The sequence below is a fragment of the Macaca fascicularis genome, chromosome 3 (assembly GCF_037993035.2).
Source record: "Macaca fascicularis isolate 582-1 chromosome 3, T2T-MFA8v1.1".
In the NCBI taxonomy this organism is placed as follows: domain Eukaryota; kingdom Metazoa; phylum Chordata; class Mammalia; order Primates; family Cercopithecidae; genus Macaca; species Macaca fascicularis.
In genome coordinates, this window is record NC_088377.1 from 21,403,560 (window position 1) to 21,419,976 (window position 16,417).

Below are 16,417 nucleotides of genomic sequence, written 5' to 3' on the forward strand. Positions count from 1 at the left end.
CCCCTGAGGACACAGCAGCTGGCTAGAGTCCCCAGACCAGACTTCTCTAACTGAATGTAGATGTGCAGGTGGAGAGGATAAAAGTAATTCTGGCTCAGCAGCCACGAATTCCCCCCATCTCCGCCCCACAAGTGCTTTGCATATCACCGGCTCAGCCGGGACGCTACAGAGCCCAGACCACGCGGACGCTGCCCCCTCCCCGGGGACTCAAAGTGTGGCCGGCGCCCGCCTCCCAGTGATGCCATCTTTCTTGGGATCTTAGCATCTTACCAGTGGGTAGTGAGTTTTGCATTCGAATCACGTCCCTCTGTCTGAAAACTTAACCCAACTTTACAAACAGATGAGAACCTGCTAGTGGGAACCCTTAATTTTCTGTATTTAGAACCGACAAAATCAGACGCAATTTACAAGAAACCCACGACCTCGCGCTCCCTTGCTCCCAGCGTCCGCCCGCGGGCACCCTGGGTTTCCCGCTCGCTGGGGCGCAAGGTCAGACGCCCGCGGCGACCTCGGCCCAGAGTCGCCCAGACTCCTTCCGCGAGCGCCCCATGGGGGGCTGGAGGGTGGGGGCAGGCTGGTCCAGGCAGGAAGGGTAGAGGAACCCGAGCAACTTACAGCCCAGGGCGACCACCAGGTAGCGCAGCAGCAGCAAGAGGAGGCGGTGGCGGCTCCTCCTCGCCATCTTCCCGGGGTGGCAGCCGGCTGCTCCGAGGAGGTCGAGGGTCCCGGCGGCAGGAGCGCAGGAGGCCGGGAGCCCTTGAACTTCTAGGGCGGGAGAGGAGTAGAGTCGGGAGGGGAGGAAGAGGAGGGACGGCTCTAGATGGGATGTCAATTTCCCCCTCCCCGGGGCGCCTTCTCAGCTGGCTGCCAAGAGGCGGGTCCTCCAGCCCAGGGATGGGGGTCTGTTCTTTTTTGCGGGGGGTGAGGGTGGGGGCTAGAGGGCGTGAAAACCAGGCGAGGCGTCCGCCGGGTCCTAACAAGGGGGCAGCAGGAGGAGAGCAGCGCCCGGGAAAGCCCCGGCGGGTCGTCCCTCCGCCCCCACGCCTCTGGGATTGATCGGCTTTGTGTCTGGTCCGCGCGGGGCTGCCAGCTGTCCCCAGGGCGAGGAGCCGGGGGCGGGAGGCGTGGGCAGGCTGGGGGTGGGGGGATTGGGTGTCTCGGGGACGGGGATGTATGCGGGTGGGGAAACGCCTCCTGTTTTGCCCCAACTCCTTTCTTCCCCTCCTTGGCTCAAAACTTCTTTTTGGCTTTTCAGCCTAGGGGTGGAGATATTTGGAAAATTTCTGCCCATCGGGCGAAGCTGAGGGGGTGGCGCTCTGAGGAGATGGGGTTCGCGGGCTCCGCCTCGGACTGGAGGAAAAAAAAAAAAAACGCAATCAAGCCTTGTGCTGGAAGTCAGGTCTCAGATTTTAGCACAGCCTTGTTCTCTTCTCAGTTTAAGCTTTTTGCTCCTTGGAGATTTGAGGTGCATTCGTTTCGTGTTCTTTGCTTTTTTTTTTCAGTGTCAGAGTTGGAAGTTCATCTAATGGTGTGAAATATTTATCATGTTTCTTTCAAGTTACATAACTGCTGCTTGTGGAGTTTTCCACGTGTTAAAACTCTACAGCTGCCCTTTGACAGGTTTATTTTTGGTCTACTGTGCTTTTAAAAGGGAAACCCATTATGAATGCTCTGTTGCGTGCTTTAAAATTGTGCCGCGCTTATATTGGACGCACGTACACTAGCAATTTTTACATTTGTTCCTAGGGACCAAAAATGTCTGGTGTATTCAAGAGTATTTGGTAAGTCTGGAAAAAGGCCATTCCCAGGAGAAGAAATTAGTATACATCAGTTTTTTTTGTTTTGTTTTTGTTTTTTTGTTTTTGTTTTTGTTTTTTTTTTTTAAGGTTGAATAATGGATGAAGTTCTGTATAGAAGATAGTTGATTTAGTGGTGTATATATAAAGAATTCAGCTAGCTCAGTGGACAAAGGCAACCAGAGTTTAGCTGTGCGGAACTGTGAGGAATGAGGCATCCTTTCTGTTGCCATGGTGACAGTGATGAAAACTTACTACCCAGGGAGGGGGTGGGAGGAGAGGACCCAGGGGGCCCAGAAAGGAAAGTCAAAATGGCAAAATGTTAAAACTCGTACTCCAGTCAAGCGAGGAGAAGGGGCACAGATTTAACAACAGCTTATGCCAGTTTTTCTGGGCAGTAATGAGAAAGATTTGATGCTTAAAAAGAAAAGTTGTTGGCATCTTCTTTTTGCTAATTCTTGCTACAACTGTATGTCTCTTTTACTCCCCCCTAAAAATATACACAAAAATGTCATACTTAAAAAAGTTCTATGCAATCCTATGTGAGTAACTGACTAAGTTATTTATTTGCCGCCCAGCCAAGGCATTTGTCAAATGGCAACAATGTGCTGGATGCTGAAGGACATCCATGAACAAGACCGAGGCTTTCTTGCTAACAAGCTCACAGTCTTGAGGGGAGAGAGAGTCTTATCTGGAAAGATGCCTGATACCACATGATAAATGTTACAGGAGGACAGAAAATAATAACAGCTATTTTTATTGCATGCTTTCTCAGTGATGGAGTCTGAATAATGCAGTATCTAATCCCCCAACAATTCCGTAAAAGAAGAAATGTTATTCCCACTCTGCAGATGAGAAAACTGGGCTGAGAGATAGTAAATGGCTTGTCCAAGATCCATAAGGGGATGTTCCTTTTGTTGGGAGTGGGGGCAGGGCTTTCTTTATTAAACCTTGAAAAATGGGTCAAATTCTGAAAGGAAGGACATAAAGGAAAGGCATTCCACATAGAGGAAACAGCAGGATCAAGAGCTGGGAGATAGAAAAATTATGACTTATTTAGAAAAAGCAAAGTTCTACAGTACTAAAGTGTATGTGGGATCGGGATAGTGAGGTAGGTGGTGGTGGTAGAAACTGAAGAGGAGGTTAGAGTATGAAGATCATTCACACTACTATCTAGACCTCATCCTACAGCCAATGAGTTTTTTTAAAGCAATGAGATAAGAAAAGACTCATATTTTAGAACTGTGGTGTCCAATATGGTAGCCTCCAGATCCAAGTGGCTATATACATTTTTTGTTTTGTTTTGTTTTTAATTTGAGACAGAGTCTCACTTTGTCACACAGGCTGGAGTGCAATGGCGCAATCTCGGCTCACTGCAACCTCCACCTCCCAGGTTCAAGTGATTCTCCTGGCTCAGTCTCCAGAGTAGCTGGGACTACAGACATGTGCCACCATGCAGGTTAATTTTTGTATTTTTAGTAGAGATGGGGTTTCGCCACGTTGGCCAGGCTAGTTTCGAACTCCTGACCTCAGGTCATCCGTCCGCCTCAGCCTCCCAAAGTGCTGGGATTATCGGTGTGAGCCACCACGCCTGGCTGCCTATATACATTTGAGTTCAATTATATTTAAAATGCAGTTCTCCACTGACACTGATCACATATGAAGTTCTCAATAGTCACATGAGGGTAGGGGCTACCATATTGGACAATGCATTTCCATCACTGCAGGAAGTTCTACAAGAGAGTGCTGCCCTAGAATGATGATTCATATTGAAATGTGCAGGATGGATTAGAGATAAAAGAATCAGGGTGTTAGACAAGTCTAAACTATTACAATATCCTGAGAAAGAGATGAAGTGGCGAAGTAAATGATCACTGTGTGATAAATGAAAAACCAGGTGGAGTCAGATGATATTTCACAAACATGGTCAGCAGGATTATATTATCAGCTAGATGTAGGGGTGAGAAAGGAGAGAAGATGTAGGTATCAGATTTCTAGCGTGGGAGGCTGTATGTGGGGGTTATAAATGGTGTCATTAAAGGAATAAAACATAGAGGGCATACATAATTCCTGCAGCTTTGGGATGAGTTGAGGGAGGGAAATATAGCTGGGGTCACCAATAAACTGTTAGAATGAGTGGTCTAGAGCTCAGGAAACCCTCAGGATTGACTAAAGAAATAAATGTAAACATTAGCAGCATCTTCTAGAACAGTGATCACTGGACTATCTTCTCCCCAGAATCCTTTGGAGCTCCTTCATTATGATTCTTTCCTTAAAATTATGTTAAAATTCTGAGTTTCAGAAGTTTTAATCTCAGCGGCCCAGGAAGCTGTATTACTAACAAGTACTTGGTTGATTCTGATGCAGCGAATCTACGAACTATTGTTTGAGGACCTCTCTGGAAGGCAGGAGCAGTGAAGGGGATCAATCAGACAAAAAAGTTAATGTTTATGGATAAATCTAAGGAAACAACTGCAATAAGAGGTAGGAAGAGAAAGAACCCAGATAAATAGCATAAGAAAGAGCAGTCAAAAAGTACGAGAGGAACCGGGAGAGAATCAGGAGCTAAAGGTGGAGGCGTTTGTACAGTGAAATGCTAAAAAGAGGATTGAGAATTGTCTCTTGTATTTAGTGTTCATGAGGATATTGCCTACATGGATAATGGAGAAAGCAAGCCTCCAAAAAACATGTAGAAAAAATTTGCAGACTTGTGTTTTATACTTAGTAAAGCAACTAATGCATAAGATATATTCAAATTATTTTAATTTTTAAAAAATTATTATGGGTACATAATTTTTTTGTGGGGTACGTGTGATGATTTGATACAAGCATACAGTGTATAATGATGCATGCAGGGTAATTGGAATATCCATCTCCTCAAGCATTTATCATTTCTTTATGTTAGGAATATAACTGCCCAACGGGTTCACCTTGCCTGATGCCCAGATAGAGCTGATTTTTAAAGACAGGGGAATTGTAATGGAGAAAGAGTCATTCACGCAGAGCTGGCTGTGTGGAAGATGGAGTTTTATTATTACTTATATCAGTCTCTCCGTATTCAGGGATTAGAGTGTTTAAGGATAATTTTTGGTGGTGGCGGAAAGACTAGTGAGTCGAGAGTGCTGATTGGTTGGGTTGGAGATGAAATAGTCGAGAGTGCTGATTGGTTGGGTTGGAGATGAAATCATAGGAAGTTAAACTGTCCTCTTGTGCTGAGTCAGTTCTGGGGTGAAGGTCATAAGATCAGATGAGCCAGTTTCTCCATCTAGGTGAGGCCAGCAGATCCATCAAGTGCAGGGTCTGCGAAATATCTCAAGCACTGATTTTAGGAACAGTTTATGGAGGGTGAGAATCTTATAGCCTCCGCCTGCATGACTCTTAAACCAGAATTTGTAATCTTGTGGCTAATTCGTTAGTCCTACAAAGGCAGTCTAGTCCCCAGGCAAGAAGGGGGTTTATTTTGGGAAAAGGTTGTGACCATCTTTGTGTCAAACTATAAACAACTAAGTTCCTCCCTAAGTTAGTTCAGTCTACGCCCAGGAATAAACAAGGACAGCTTGGAGGTTAGAAGATGGAGTTGGTTAGGTCAGGTCTCTTTCACTGTCTCAGTTATAATTTTGCAATGGTGGTTTCAGGAACATTCCAAGAAAAAAACTATTCGTGACCCTTGTTAAAGATGGTAAGGCAGACTTTATTCAAAGGGGGAGGCCATGGAGATAGATACGGGAACCATTGCAGCAGTGGGGGAGAAAAATTGGACTCAATTCCAGCAACAAGGACAAGTGGACTTGTAACTCAGCAGCAGGGTTTGTAGGGGTGGGTGTCAGTGGATGAAAAAGTACTAAGAAGAAACATCAAGGATGAGGGGTTTCTAGCTAAACTGACTTGATAGGGTTCTTGCTGAAGGCAGGCCCGGGTGACTAGATATCGAAGGTCAGATACCAAGGGTGGGGAATTTTCGATAAACTGACTTAGCAGGATTCTTGCTCAAACTGGATTCTACAAAGACAGAGAGGGAAGCCTAAGGTTGGGTCTAGTCAAGAAGAGGACTCAGAGGGCCCTGACTAAAGTTTTGGTCAAAGGAGAGGGTGTTTTTATACATAAAAACAGATAATACTTTGGGAAGCCGAGGTGGGCGGATCACAAGGTCAGGAGATGGAGACCATTGTGGCTAACACGGTGAAACCCCGTCTCTACTAAAAATACAGAAAATTAGCCGGGCGTGGTGGCGGGCACCTGTAGTCCCAGCTACTCCGGAGGCTGAGGCAGGAGAATGGCGTGAACCCGGGAGGCAGAGCTTGTAGTGAGCAGAGATCGCGCCACTGCACTCCAGCCTGGGCGACAGAAAAAAAGGCCGGGCGCGGTGGCTCAAGCCTGTAATCCCAGCACTTTGGGAGGCCGAGGCGGGCGGATCACAAGGTCAGGAGATCGAGACCATCCTGGCTAACACGGTGAAACCCCGTCTCTACTAAAAATACAAAAAATTAGCCGGGCGCGGTGGCGGGCGCCTGTAGTCCCAGCTACTCAGGAGGCTGAGGCAGGAGAATGGCGGGAACCCGGGAGGCGGAGCTTGCAGTGAGCCGAGATCGCGCCACTGCACTCCAGCCTGGGCAACAGCGTGAGACTCCGTCTCAAAAAAAAAAAAAAAAAAAAAAAAAACAATAATAATAATAATAAATTTCTAACTTAAAAAACATCAGCAACAGGATGGTGAAAGAAATGGCGGTAGTTAATACTGCTTCATTAAGGAGCGTTTGGGAACTGGTTTGATTGTGGTTCTGCTTGTAGGAATCACTGCACCAGGGAGCATGGGGCAACTTGTTGGGAGAAACGGGGAGGAAATACCGTCAGAGTCCCTCTAAATTCTGTTCTCTTCTCCATGTTCATGCTACCTGCCCCCACCTGTCACAATCACTTTCACTCTGACTCTATAAGCAGTTTTGTCAGGTAAATATAACTGAGGACTTGGTGTTTTGGGACAGCTTACCATTTTGAATTCTTTCCACCCATTCTAATTCTGAATTCAAAGTAACATTGAGGAGGTGTCAAGGCACATTTCCTAAAACAAGCAATGAAGGAAAGGGCTGGGTTTAAATGGAGTGACTTCTCACATCTCAGATTTGGTATTTCTGTGTTGGATGGTTTATTTTTCCCCATTGGTGCGGAGAAGGTGCTGGAAAGTGTGCCCACACTCTGAAATTTAGAGAAAAAAATATCTCCTATTTCCAGAACCACACGTATCCCCAAGTGTCTCTCATATAAGTTTAACCTCTTACAGATAGAATGTAAGGTCTTTAACAGGTTCCCGATTACCTAACTTATTTTATCCCTCACCATTATCTCCTCAGATCACTTTTTTGCTTGTTTGTTTCTTTTTGAGACAGGGTCCCACTCTGTCACCCAGGCTGGAGTGCAGTGGCACGATCTCAGCTCACTGCAACCTTCGCCTCCCAGGTTCTCCTGCCTCAGCCTCCCGAGTAGCTGAGATTACAGGTGCCTCCACAGCACCCAGATAATTTTTAGTAGAGACAGGGTTTCACCATGTTGGCCAGGCTGGTTTTGAACTCCTGACCTCGAGTGATCCACCTGCCTCGGCCTCCCAAAGTGCTGAGATTACAGGTGTGAGCAACTGTGCCTGGCCCAGATCACTTTTAGAAATAAGCCTGACTTCAACATTCTGTCCTGATGAGCCCACAAGCACACTCATGCTGTGCCCCTCCCACCCTCTTTTCTAGCCAAATAAACCTATTCAGGGAAGCCCACGGTGTCTCCAGCATGCAGCTGACCTTACTCTCCCAAAGTGACACCTTCCTTCAGGTGCTTTATAACAATACAGTACTCAAAACGTACCTTCAAGAAAAATTAACAACTCATCAGCCTCACCTGGTTTTAATTACTATAAGCAGGAACATTCTCTTTCACGTTGTCTGCTTCTAAATTACTTTACATCACTAGGTTAGTTTTACCTGCCAATTAAAATCAGTGAAAGAAGCACTTATTAGTGCTTCCAGAGTCTTGCTCTGTTGCCCAGGCTGGAGTGCAGTGGCACGATCTCGGCTCACTGCAACCTCCGCCTCACAGGTTCAAGTGATTTTCCTGTCTCAGCCTCTGGAGTAGCTGGGATTACAGGCGTGCACTACCACACTTCACTAATTTTTGTATTTTTAGTAGAGATGGGTTTTCACCATGTTGTCCAGGCTGGTCTTGAACTCCCGACCTCAGGTGATTCGCCCACCTAAGCCTCCCAAAGTGCTGGGATTACTGGTGCTTCTTTCTTTTATAAAGCATATTTATTATCAGCTCAGTAGATGGTGCTTTACTGAATGATAATTAGTAATTTTATAAGAAATTAGGTGATCTGAAAATGATTTTTAATGGAATTTTCTTGGGGGAGAAAATAACATTTAACAAACACTTGCCATGATCAAACACAGAATGGACAGGCATCCATTAGTCTACAAGCATGAAATTATAACAATGAAAACCTTTGGGGAGAATGTAGAGGTACTTTCCCACTTCACTCCCCACCATTTCTGCCTTACTCATTTCACAGTTAAGGAAAATGAGGCCCAACATGGTGAAATGGCTTATTCAGGATCATTCTCCGACATAAGAAAAGAGCCATGCCTGGAATAAACACATTAGGTCTTTCCTATGCAGTCTCCAAACCAGCATAGATCCCTCTACATGGGCAGGAAAAATATTTGTCTTTGTGCATGTAACGTGACCTAAGATATACCTTATTTCCCCCAAGAGTCCTTGCTTAGGACAGCTATGCTTAATATATGTCCTTAATTAAAGAGCAAGTGGGGAGGGTAGGAACTCTCCATTCTGTTGCAGGGAGCTATGCAGTCTAATACAACATCTTGTACCTTGGCTAATATAATCCAGATGAGAGGATGCTGAAAGGAATTGAGATAGATTCAGTAATTCTTTCATTTGATCCCTTCTCTCCAGAGCACTCTTAAAGACAATGATGATAGCCAGGCACGGTAGCTCACGCATGTAATCCCAGCACTTTGGGAGGCTGAGGCAGGCGGATCACTTGAGGTCAGGAGTTCGAGACCAGCTTGGCCAATATGGTGAAACCCCATCTCTACTAAACATACAAAAATTAGCTGAGTGTGGTGGCGCATGCCTGTAATCCCAGCTACTCAGGAGGCTGAGACAGGAGACTCACTTGAACCCAGAAAGCAGAGGTTTCAGTGAGCCAAGATTGCGCCACTGCACTACAGTCTGGACAACAGAACGAGACCCAGTCTTAAAAAATAAATTAATTCATTAATTAAAAGATGATCATATTAATTGTTAACATTTATTAAGGCCTATTTGATTGGCATTGTGCAAAGTACTTTATAGGCAACATCAAATAGCTTTGTGAGGAGGTACTGTTATTATTTCCATTTTACAGATGAGGAGACAAAGGCTTAGAAAAGTCCCTGACTCAGGACTAGGCAACTAGGAATAAGTGAGCCAGATTTAAACCAGATGTGTCTGACTTCAAGACCAATGCTCCTAACCACTGCTACGGTGTGAATGATTGTATCCCCCCAAAATTCATATGTTGAACCCTAACCCCTGAGGTAATGATATTAAGAGGTAGGACCTTTGGGAGATGATTAGGTCATGAAGATGAAGTCCTCATGTATAGGATTAATGCCCTTATAAAAGAAGCTTGGCCAGGCGCTGTGGCTCACACCTGTAATCCCAGCACTGTGAGGCTGAAGTGGGTGGGTCACCTGAGGTCAGCAGTTTGTGACCAGCCCGGCCAACATGGCGAAACCCTGTCTGTACTAAAAATAGAAAAATTAGCTAGGCGTGGTGGTATGCGCCTATAATCCCAGCTACTTGGGAGGCTGAGGCATGAGAATTGCTTGAACCTGGGAAGTGGAGGTTGCAGTGAGCCAAGATTGCACCACCGAACTCCAGCATGGGTGACAGAGTGAGACTCTGTCTAAAAAAAAAAAAAAAAAGAGAGAGACCTGATGGACCTAGTTTGCCCTTCAACTATGTCAGCACACAGCCACAAGGTGCCATTTTTGAAGCAAAGAGCGAGCCCTCAGCAGATATTGATGCAGTCAGTGCCTTGATCTTGGAATTCCTAGCTTCCAGATGTGTGAACAATAAGTTTTTGTTATACATTACCTAATCTAAGGTATTTTGTTAAAACAGCTTGAGTGGTAAAAATAAAAATAAAAAACAATCTTGAATAGACTGAGGCAACCATGAAAGTATCTAAAAAGATGGACTCCAACGCAATGTATTTCTCCCTCCTAGGAAGAAGAAAAAAACATCCTTAATATTGTCACTTGATCTCTGTAATGACAATGTCATCTTCACGTGTTTGACACTTGATATTTGGAAAGTCTTTTCGTGTGCATTTTCTCTTTAGATCTCTGCAACACCTTAGAGGGAACAGGGGAAAAGGTATGATTATGCGTATTTCAATAACACTATCTCTAACTGATGGATATCAGTAAGTACCTAATAAACTTCAGAAGCCAAACCATTAGGAGTGTCTCAGTTATGTATGATCAATATTCAGGGTGCTCCAAGTGACCAGCCTGGGGAGATGGGAAGCATGCAATCGGGGGTCTGTGTGGCTGGGATCAAGTTCTGTCTCTGTGTGGCTCTTAAAGAGGATTCAGTGACTTTGTAACTTGTCCATATTGATAGTTAGTGACCCCAAGCCTTGTATCCAAAGACTCTGCTCTTCTTCATTCACTTGCTTAAGTGAGTTCCCATGTTCTAAGGACTCCTTAGTGTACATCTCTTGACCTACACATCTGTTTTCAGAAATCCCTACCTAGATGTGCCACTCAAAATCAATGTCTGAAATTGAGCTGGCCTCAATGCCTCCCCACCCCACCTTATTTTTCTCCACGTTTCCCCCTCCCTCTTTCTTTTCTATTCTTTCCATCTTCCATTATCCACTGTGAAATAAGCACCTACAATAAGCCAGCCACTATGCTAGTGGATGGGGATACAACCGCAGGCAATATCAGACAGTGTCTCATCTTGTGAAGATGTAGGTGGGAGAGAGAGACATAAATCAGGCAAAGCGATTTAATAGCACTGAGGGTGCTGTTTAAAAAGGACTTGCTATCAGGGAGGTCAGGGAAGACTTCCCAGGGGAATCTGAAGGCTGGAGTCTGAAGGAGGTAAGAGAAGGCAGGTAGAAAGAAGAGTCTGTGAAAAGGGGACATCATGGGCAAAGGCCTTGTCACAAGTACTAGAGAAAGAGTCAGAAGGTGTGGCTGTAGCATAAAGGTTGAGAGGAAGAGGATGGAGTCCACAGAGTGCCCCTGCATAAAGTCCTCAATGGTTTCCAGCAGTGTTTAGAATAAAAGCAGAACAAACAACAGGGCTTCACCTTTTTTTCTCATCGAGTTCCCACAGAGCCTTGGCATATGCTGCTTCTGCTATGCAGTTGATTTGATTCTTCATTCTTTTATTTCTTTAGTATTATCTAACATTTACTAAGCAATTGCTATGAATTAGGCACTAGGCTAAGCTTTTTTCATAGTGTCTTTTAAGAATTGAATCCTCATAATCATATTGAATAAGGAAAACTATTATTTCCATTTTACAGGTGAGGTCATTGGGACAGAGAAGTTGAGCAACAGGCCCAGAGTTGTAACAGCTTGTGGGTAGTTGTTATTGACTGAATATGTCCCCCCCAAAATTGATGTGTTGAAATCCTAACCCACAAAGTGATGGCAGTAGGATGTAGGGCCTTTGGAAGGTGATTAGGTCACGATGGGGGAGCACTTATGAATGGGATTAGTGCCCTTACGAGAAGAGACACACAGCTTGCTTCCTCTCTCTGCTTATATGCCAGGCACAGTGGCTCATGCCTGTCACCCTCGTACTTTCGGAGGCCAAGGCAGGCAGATTGCTTGAGCCCAGGAGCTGGAAACCAGCTTGGGCAACATGGTGAAATGCCCTCTCTACAAAAAATTAGTCAGGCATGGTGGTGCGTGCCTGTAGTTACAGCTATTAGGGAGGCTGGGGTGGGAGGATGTCTTGAACCTGGAAGGTTGAGGCTGCAGTGAGCTGTGAGCGTGCCACTGCATTCCAGCCTGGTCGATAGAGCGAGACTCTGTCTCAAGGGGAAAATGGATACAATGAGAAGATGGCCATCTATCAACCAGAGGACAGACCCTCACAGGCACCAAATTTGCCAGTACATTAATTTTGGACTTTCCAGCTGCCACAACTGTGAGAAATAAATATTTGTTGTTTAAGCCACTCAATCTATGGTATTCTATCTATGGTATAATCTTGGACTTCCCAGCCCCCACGCCTGTGAGAAATAAATGTTTGTTGTTTAAGCCACTCAATCTATGGTATTCTGTAACAGCAGCCTGAACTAACCAAGACAGTGGTGGAGCGAGCTTTGGAAGCACACCTGGCTGACTCTAGATTCAATGTACCTAACTGTTACGTGCACGGCTCCTCATTTCTATCCATCTCATCTAGTCAAAGGCTACTCATCCCTCTGCCTCTGCTCAGCTGCCATTTCTTTAGGAAACTTCCCTGCCCTTCCCAGTTGGATCCAACCCCACTCTTGCAAGCTCTCATTATCCCCTTCCTCTCTAGTGTTATAGCTGGGGTTTTACACTTAATTGATCACAATCAATCATGAGCAGGACTCTTTGAAGGCAAAGTCTGTGTCACTTTTGGCTTATTGTTATTATATAGTCTCTTTGCCTAACCAAGTGCTTGTCTGTTAATAAATGCTCAGTAAATATTTGGCTACTGGATGAATATATAAATCCATATATCATTTGACAAGGGTATGATTATATAACATACATAAGTTTTTAAAACTTAACAATATCCTTTTTAAGCCAATGGTACCTTTTAAGCTTCAGTATCTCAATATGCCAATCTCATTGCCAAGGGTTCTATTTTCATTATCAACTTTGATTCTTCACATGAAAGAAATGAAGGTCGGAGTGAGATAAAATTTCCAGATCATCCAGTTGGCCAACAGCAGAACAAGGACATGATTCCAGGTCTATCTGTATCTGAAGGCTTTACTCTACAGCTCTGCCATGTTACCTTCATTCTTACAACCATCTTTCCAAGTTAACCAATCTACAGCAACATCAGTCCTTATGGCACCATTGCCTTGACAGCAGGGATATATATATATAAAATAACTTGTTGAACAAACCCATATTTTATTTACTTTCAGGTCATTTTGATTTTTTTTTTAACATTTTAAATCTGTGAGGCACATTCCTATACATTTATACCCTCGTCTAATTATTTCTTCAGGGTACTTAGTAAAAAAGTCAGGCCGTTTTTAAAGTGTTTAATTCATGGGGCCAAATTGGCAACAGTAATACTTCAGTTTTTAGTAGCTGATTCTATTACTTTGCCTATTTGCCAAGAGAATATTTCTCCCACTGTGCCAACAAGGAAAAACACAATTTCAAAATAATCCTTTGTATTTTTGTGAATTTGTCCTGGAGTACAGAAAGAAAAGAAAGATTAAATCCATTGTAGCCCCCCCTTTTTCTTTGATCTAGGCCTTAGGACATTCTTTCAAAGTACAGAATTTATTAGGTACTCCAACTTAAGACAGATAAATAAGATTGCATGTAGCAACAACAGGCTGCTTATGATTTATTTGGTGTTTACTATGTATCCTGAACACATTTTTTTCTCTAATGAATAGCTGTCAACATTTATATATATTTTTGCTAATCAAATTCTTAATGATGATGGAATTATATACCTAAAATAACAGCATCAGTTGCAGTCTTTCCTCTTTAGAAATCTTTGAGAAGATGTCAGAGATCATGGATAAACTTAATCTCCCTTGCTGCAATGAAAATTGGATGTACAAGAAACAGAATGATGCATTTTCACTTCCAAAGATTTAGAAATTCCGCTGCGTTCTTGGATCTGCCCCCTTTAAGCCAGGTGGATGGTTTTAGTCTTTCTGGAATGCTCTTTTAGGCGCTAATGAAAAGTAGCTTACTGGAATAGCTGCAGATTAATGTTTAGTTTCATAACTGATATTCTGTTAAGTGACAGTGACAACATTCTGTCTACCCTACTAGCCAAGATTTCTGTTTCTCTGGAGAAGTCAAGAAAGGAGTTATTTTCTCATATCACAGCCTTTAAAATGCTTCCTGGTTTCACAGAATGATAAGGCTGGCCTTGTACCTTATAGATGGGAGTGCTCCTGGGAATGGGACCAGTTTTGCCAGATATTTTCTTCCTTGAAGCTTAGCATTATAAAGAAGGCCAGGTTGTTGATTCCCTGAAGCTAGGCGTCATCACAGAGACAGAAGTTCAAATGCTTGTCTGTTGGCTTGGAGCCAGGGCACACAATGGCGGGGACCAGCAGAGGCTTTGAAAGTCCCCCTTGGGGTGGATGATGTTTAACAAGCAGGATGTAGGGTGAGGGCCTGTGGCGGAAGTGACCATCCTTGTTATTCCTTCCTAGGATAGGGACTCAACATCCTGGAGCACTAAAAACCAAAGGTAGAGATATACTGGCCATTCCAGAAGCAAAGAGCTTTTCCCTCAGACCCAGTCTCTGAGAAGCCACCTCTGGAACTTTGGTTCCTTGTATACAGAAAATGGGACTGAGATATGTGATCTTAAAGGCATTTGCAAATAGAAAACTACACTGCTCTTATGTTTGAGTCTGCAAATTCAGAAACAAAGATTAAGCAATTTAAATTTTTTTTTTTTTTTTTTTTTGGGACAGAATGTCACTCTGTCTCCCAGGCTGGAGTGCAGTGTGCAGTGGCAGGATCTGAGCTCACTGCAACCTCCACCTCCCAGGTTCAAGCTATTCTCGTGCCTCAGCCTCCTGAGTAGCTGGGATTACAGGCATGCACCACCATGCCTGACAAATTTTTGCATTTTTAGTAGAGACAGGGTTTCACCATTTGGCCAGACTAGTCTTAAATTCCTGGTCTTAAGTGATCCGCCTGCCTTGGCCTCCCAAAATGCTGGGATTACAGGCGTGAGTCACTGCACTGTGCCCAGCCGAATTAAGCAATTTTTTTTTTTTTTTTTTTTTGAGACGGAGTCTCTCTGTCTCCCAGGCTGCAGTGGCCCGATCTCAGCTCACTGCAAGCTCCACCTCCTGGATTCAAGTGATTCTTCTGCCTCAGCCTCCTGAGTAGCTGGGATTACAGGAATGTGCCACCACACCCAGCTGATGTTTGTATTTTTAGTAAAGACGGGGTTTCACTATGTTGGCCAGACTAGTCTCGAATTCCTCGCCTTAAGCGATCCGCCCGCCTTGGCCTCCCAAAATGCTGAGATTACCGGTGTGAGTCACCGCGCCCAGCCAGATTAAGCAATTCTTCTAATAACAAAACCACATATTAGTGCTGGAAAGACGTCAAAATGATAAGCGACCTGGACTCAACTACTACAGATATTTTTTCTCTACTGCCCCCAGCCACTGAATTGAAACACATTTTCTCTCTGTCTCTGTTTAAAGTATAATAATAATTATTATTATTTTGAGACAGAGTCTTGCTCTGTGGCCTAGGCTGGAGTGCAGTGGCGTGATCTTGGCTCACTGTAGCCTCCACCTCCCAGGTTCAAGCGATTCTTGTGCCTCAGCCTCCTGAGTAGCTGGGATTACAGGAGCGCACCACCATGTCTGGCTAATTTTTTTTTGTATTTTTAGTAGAGATGGGGTTTCACCATGTTCCCCAGGCTGGTCTCAAACTCCTGACCTCAAGTGATCCACCCGCCTCGGCCTCCCAAAGTGTTGGGATTACAGGAGTGAGCCACTGCATCGGGCCTAAAGTATACCTAATTTTATTGTAGTGGGTAGATAATGTTAGAATAGAAAGGGCTATAGAGAGATAGAAGAAAGAGATGTCTTGATTGGGGGATATAAATTGGGGTTCATAAGATCATCTATTTATTTTCTCCTTTCTCTTCTGATTCTCCTTTTATCACTTTTTCTATCCTCCCTTCCCTCTTTCTGCATTTAAAAGCACCAAAATATTAACTGAGATTCTTAGTTAAGAAAGAGCTACTGTTATTTAGTGAAATCTTTCCACAGCATTTTTTCAGTGAGGAAGGATTTGGCTTTTGGCCCAATTTGACCACAGTTTATCAATGGTTTAAGATGAAAGAGAATTTAGCTTTCTGCTGTCAAGGCTTTTCTGGAAACACCAAAGAATAAAGCCTCAGCTGGTACTTGGAACAATTCTAGCAGGTTCAAGCTCTTTTCTTGACCTTTGCTAGTAGGAGAAAAAGCAATAGGAAGAATAATGGAAGCTTTTCACTACTGGAAATCCCTGCAGTTTTAAACTCAACAGTTTTAGTTAATTAAAATTCATCTTTTATGATAAAAAAGTTACTTTTTAAAAAAAACATACACACTGTAGAATTAGAGGTGAAATGTCATACTATCCATAATTTGTATTAAAATACTTCAGAAAAATAAAGCAGCAGCAAAATGTGGCAAATTGCTAACCCATGTGCTGTAGTTTGTTCAGGTTGCTATAAGGAAATACCACAAACTGGGTGGCTTATAAACAACGGGAATGCATTTCTCACAGTTCTAGAGGTTGGGAAGTCCAAGAGGAAGGTGTTGCCAGCAGATGCCGTGTCTGGTGAGGGCC

At 43.9% G+C, this 16,417-nt stretch overlaps 1 protein-coding gene across 1 annotated transcript in view; it reads right to left on the reverse strand.

Moving 5' to 3' along the window:
• JAM2 (junctional adhesion molecule 2) overlaps nt 1–789 on the reverse strand; it is a 78,827-nt gene extending 78,038 nt beyond the window's left edge. The window contains exon 1 of the mRNA XM_005548895.5: nt 616–789. Within this exon, the coding sequence (XP_005548952.1) occupies nt 616–682 (67 nt within the window). The 5' untranslated portion in view covers nt 683–789. The remainder of the gene's footprint in view (nt 1–615) is intronic.
• Between the last annotated feature and the right edge of the window lie 15,628 nt (nt 790–16,417).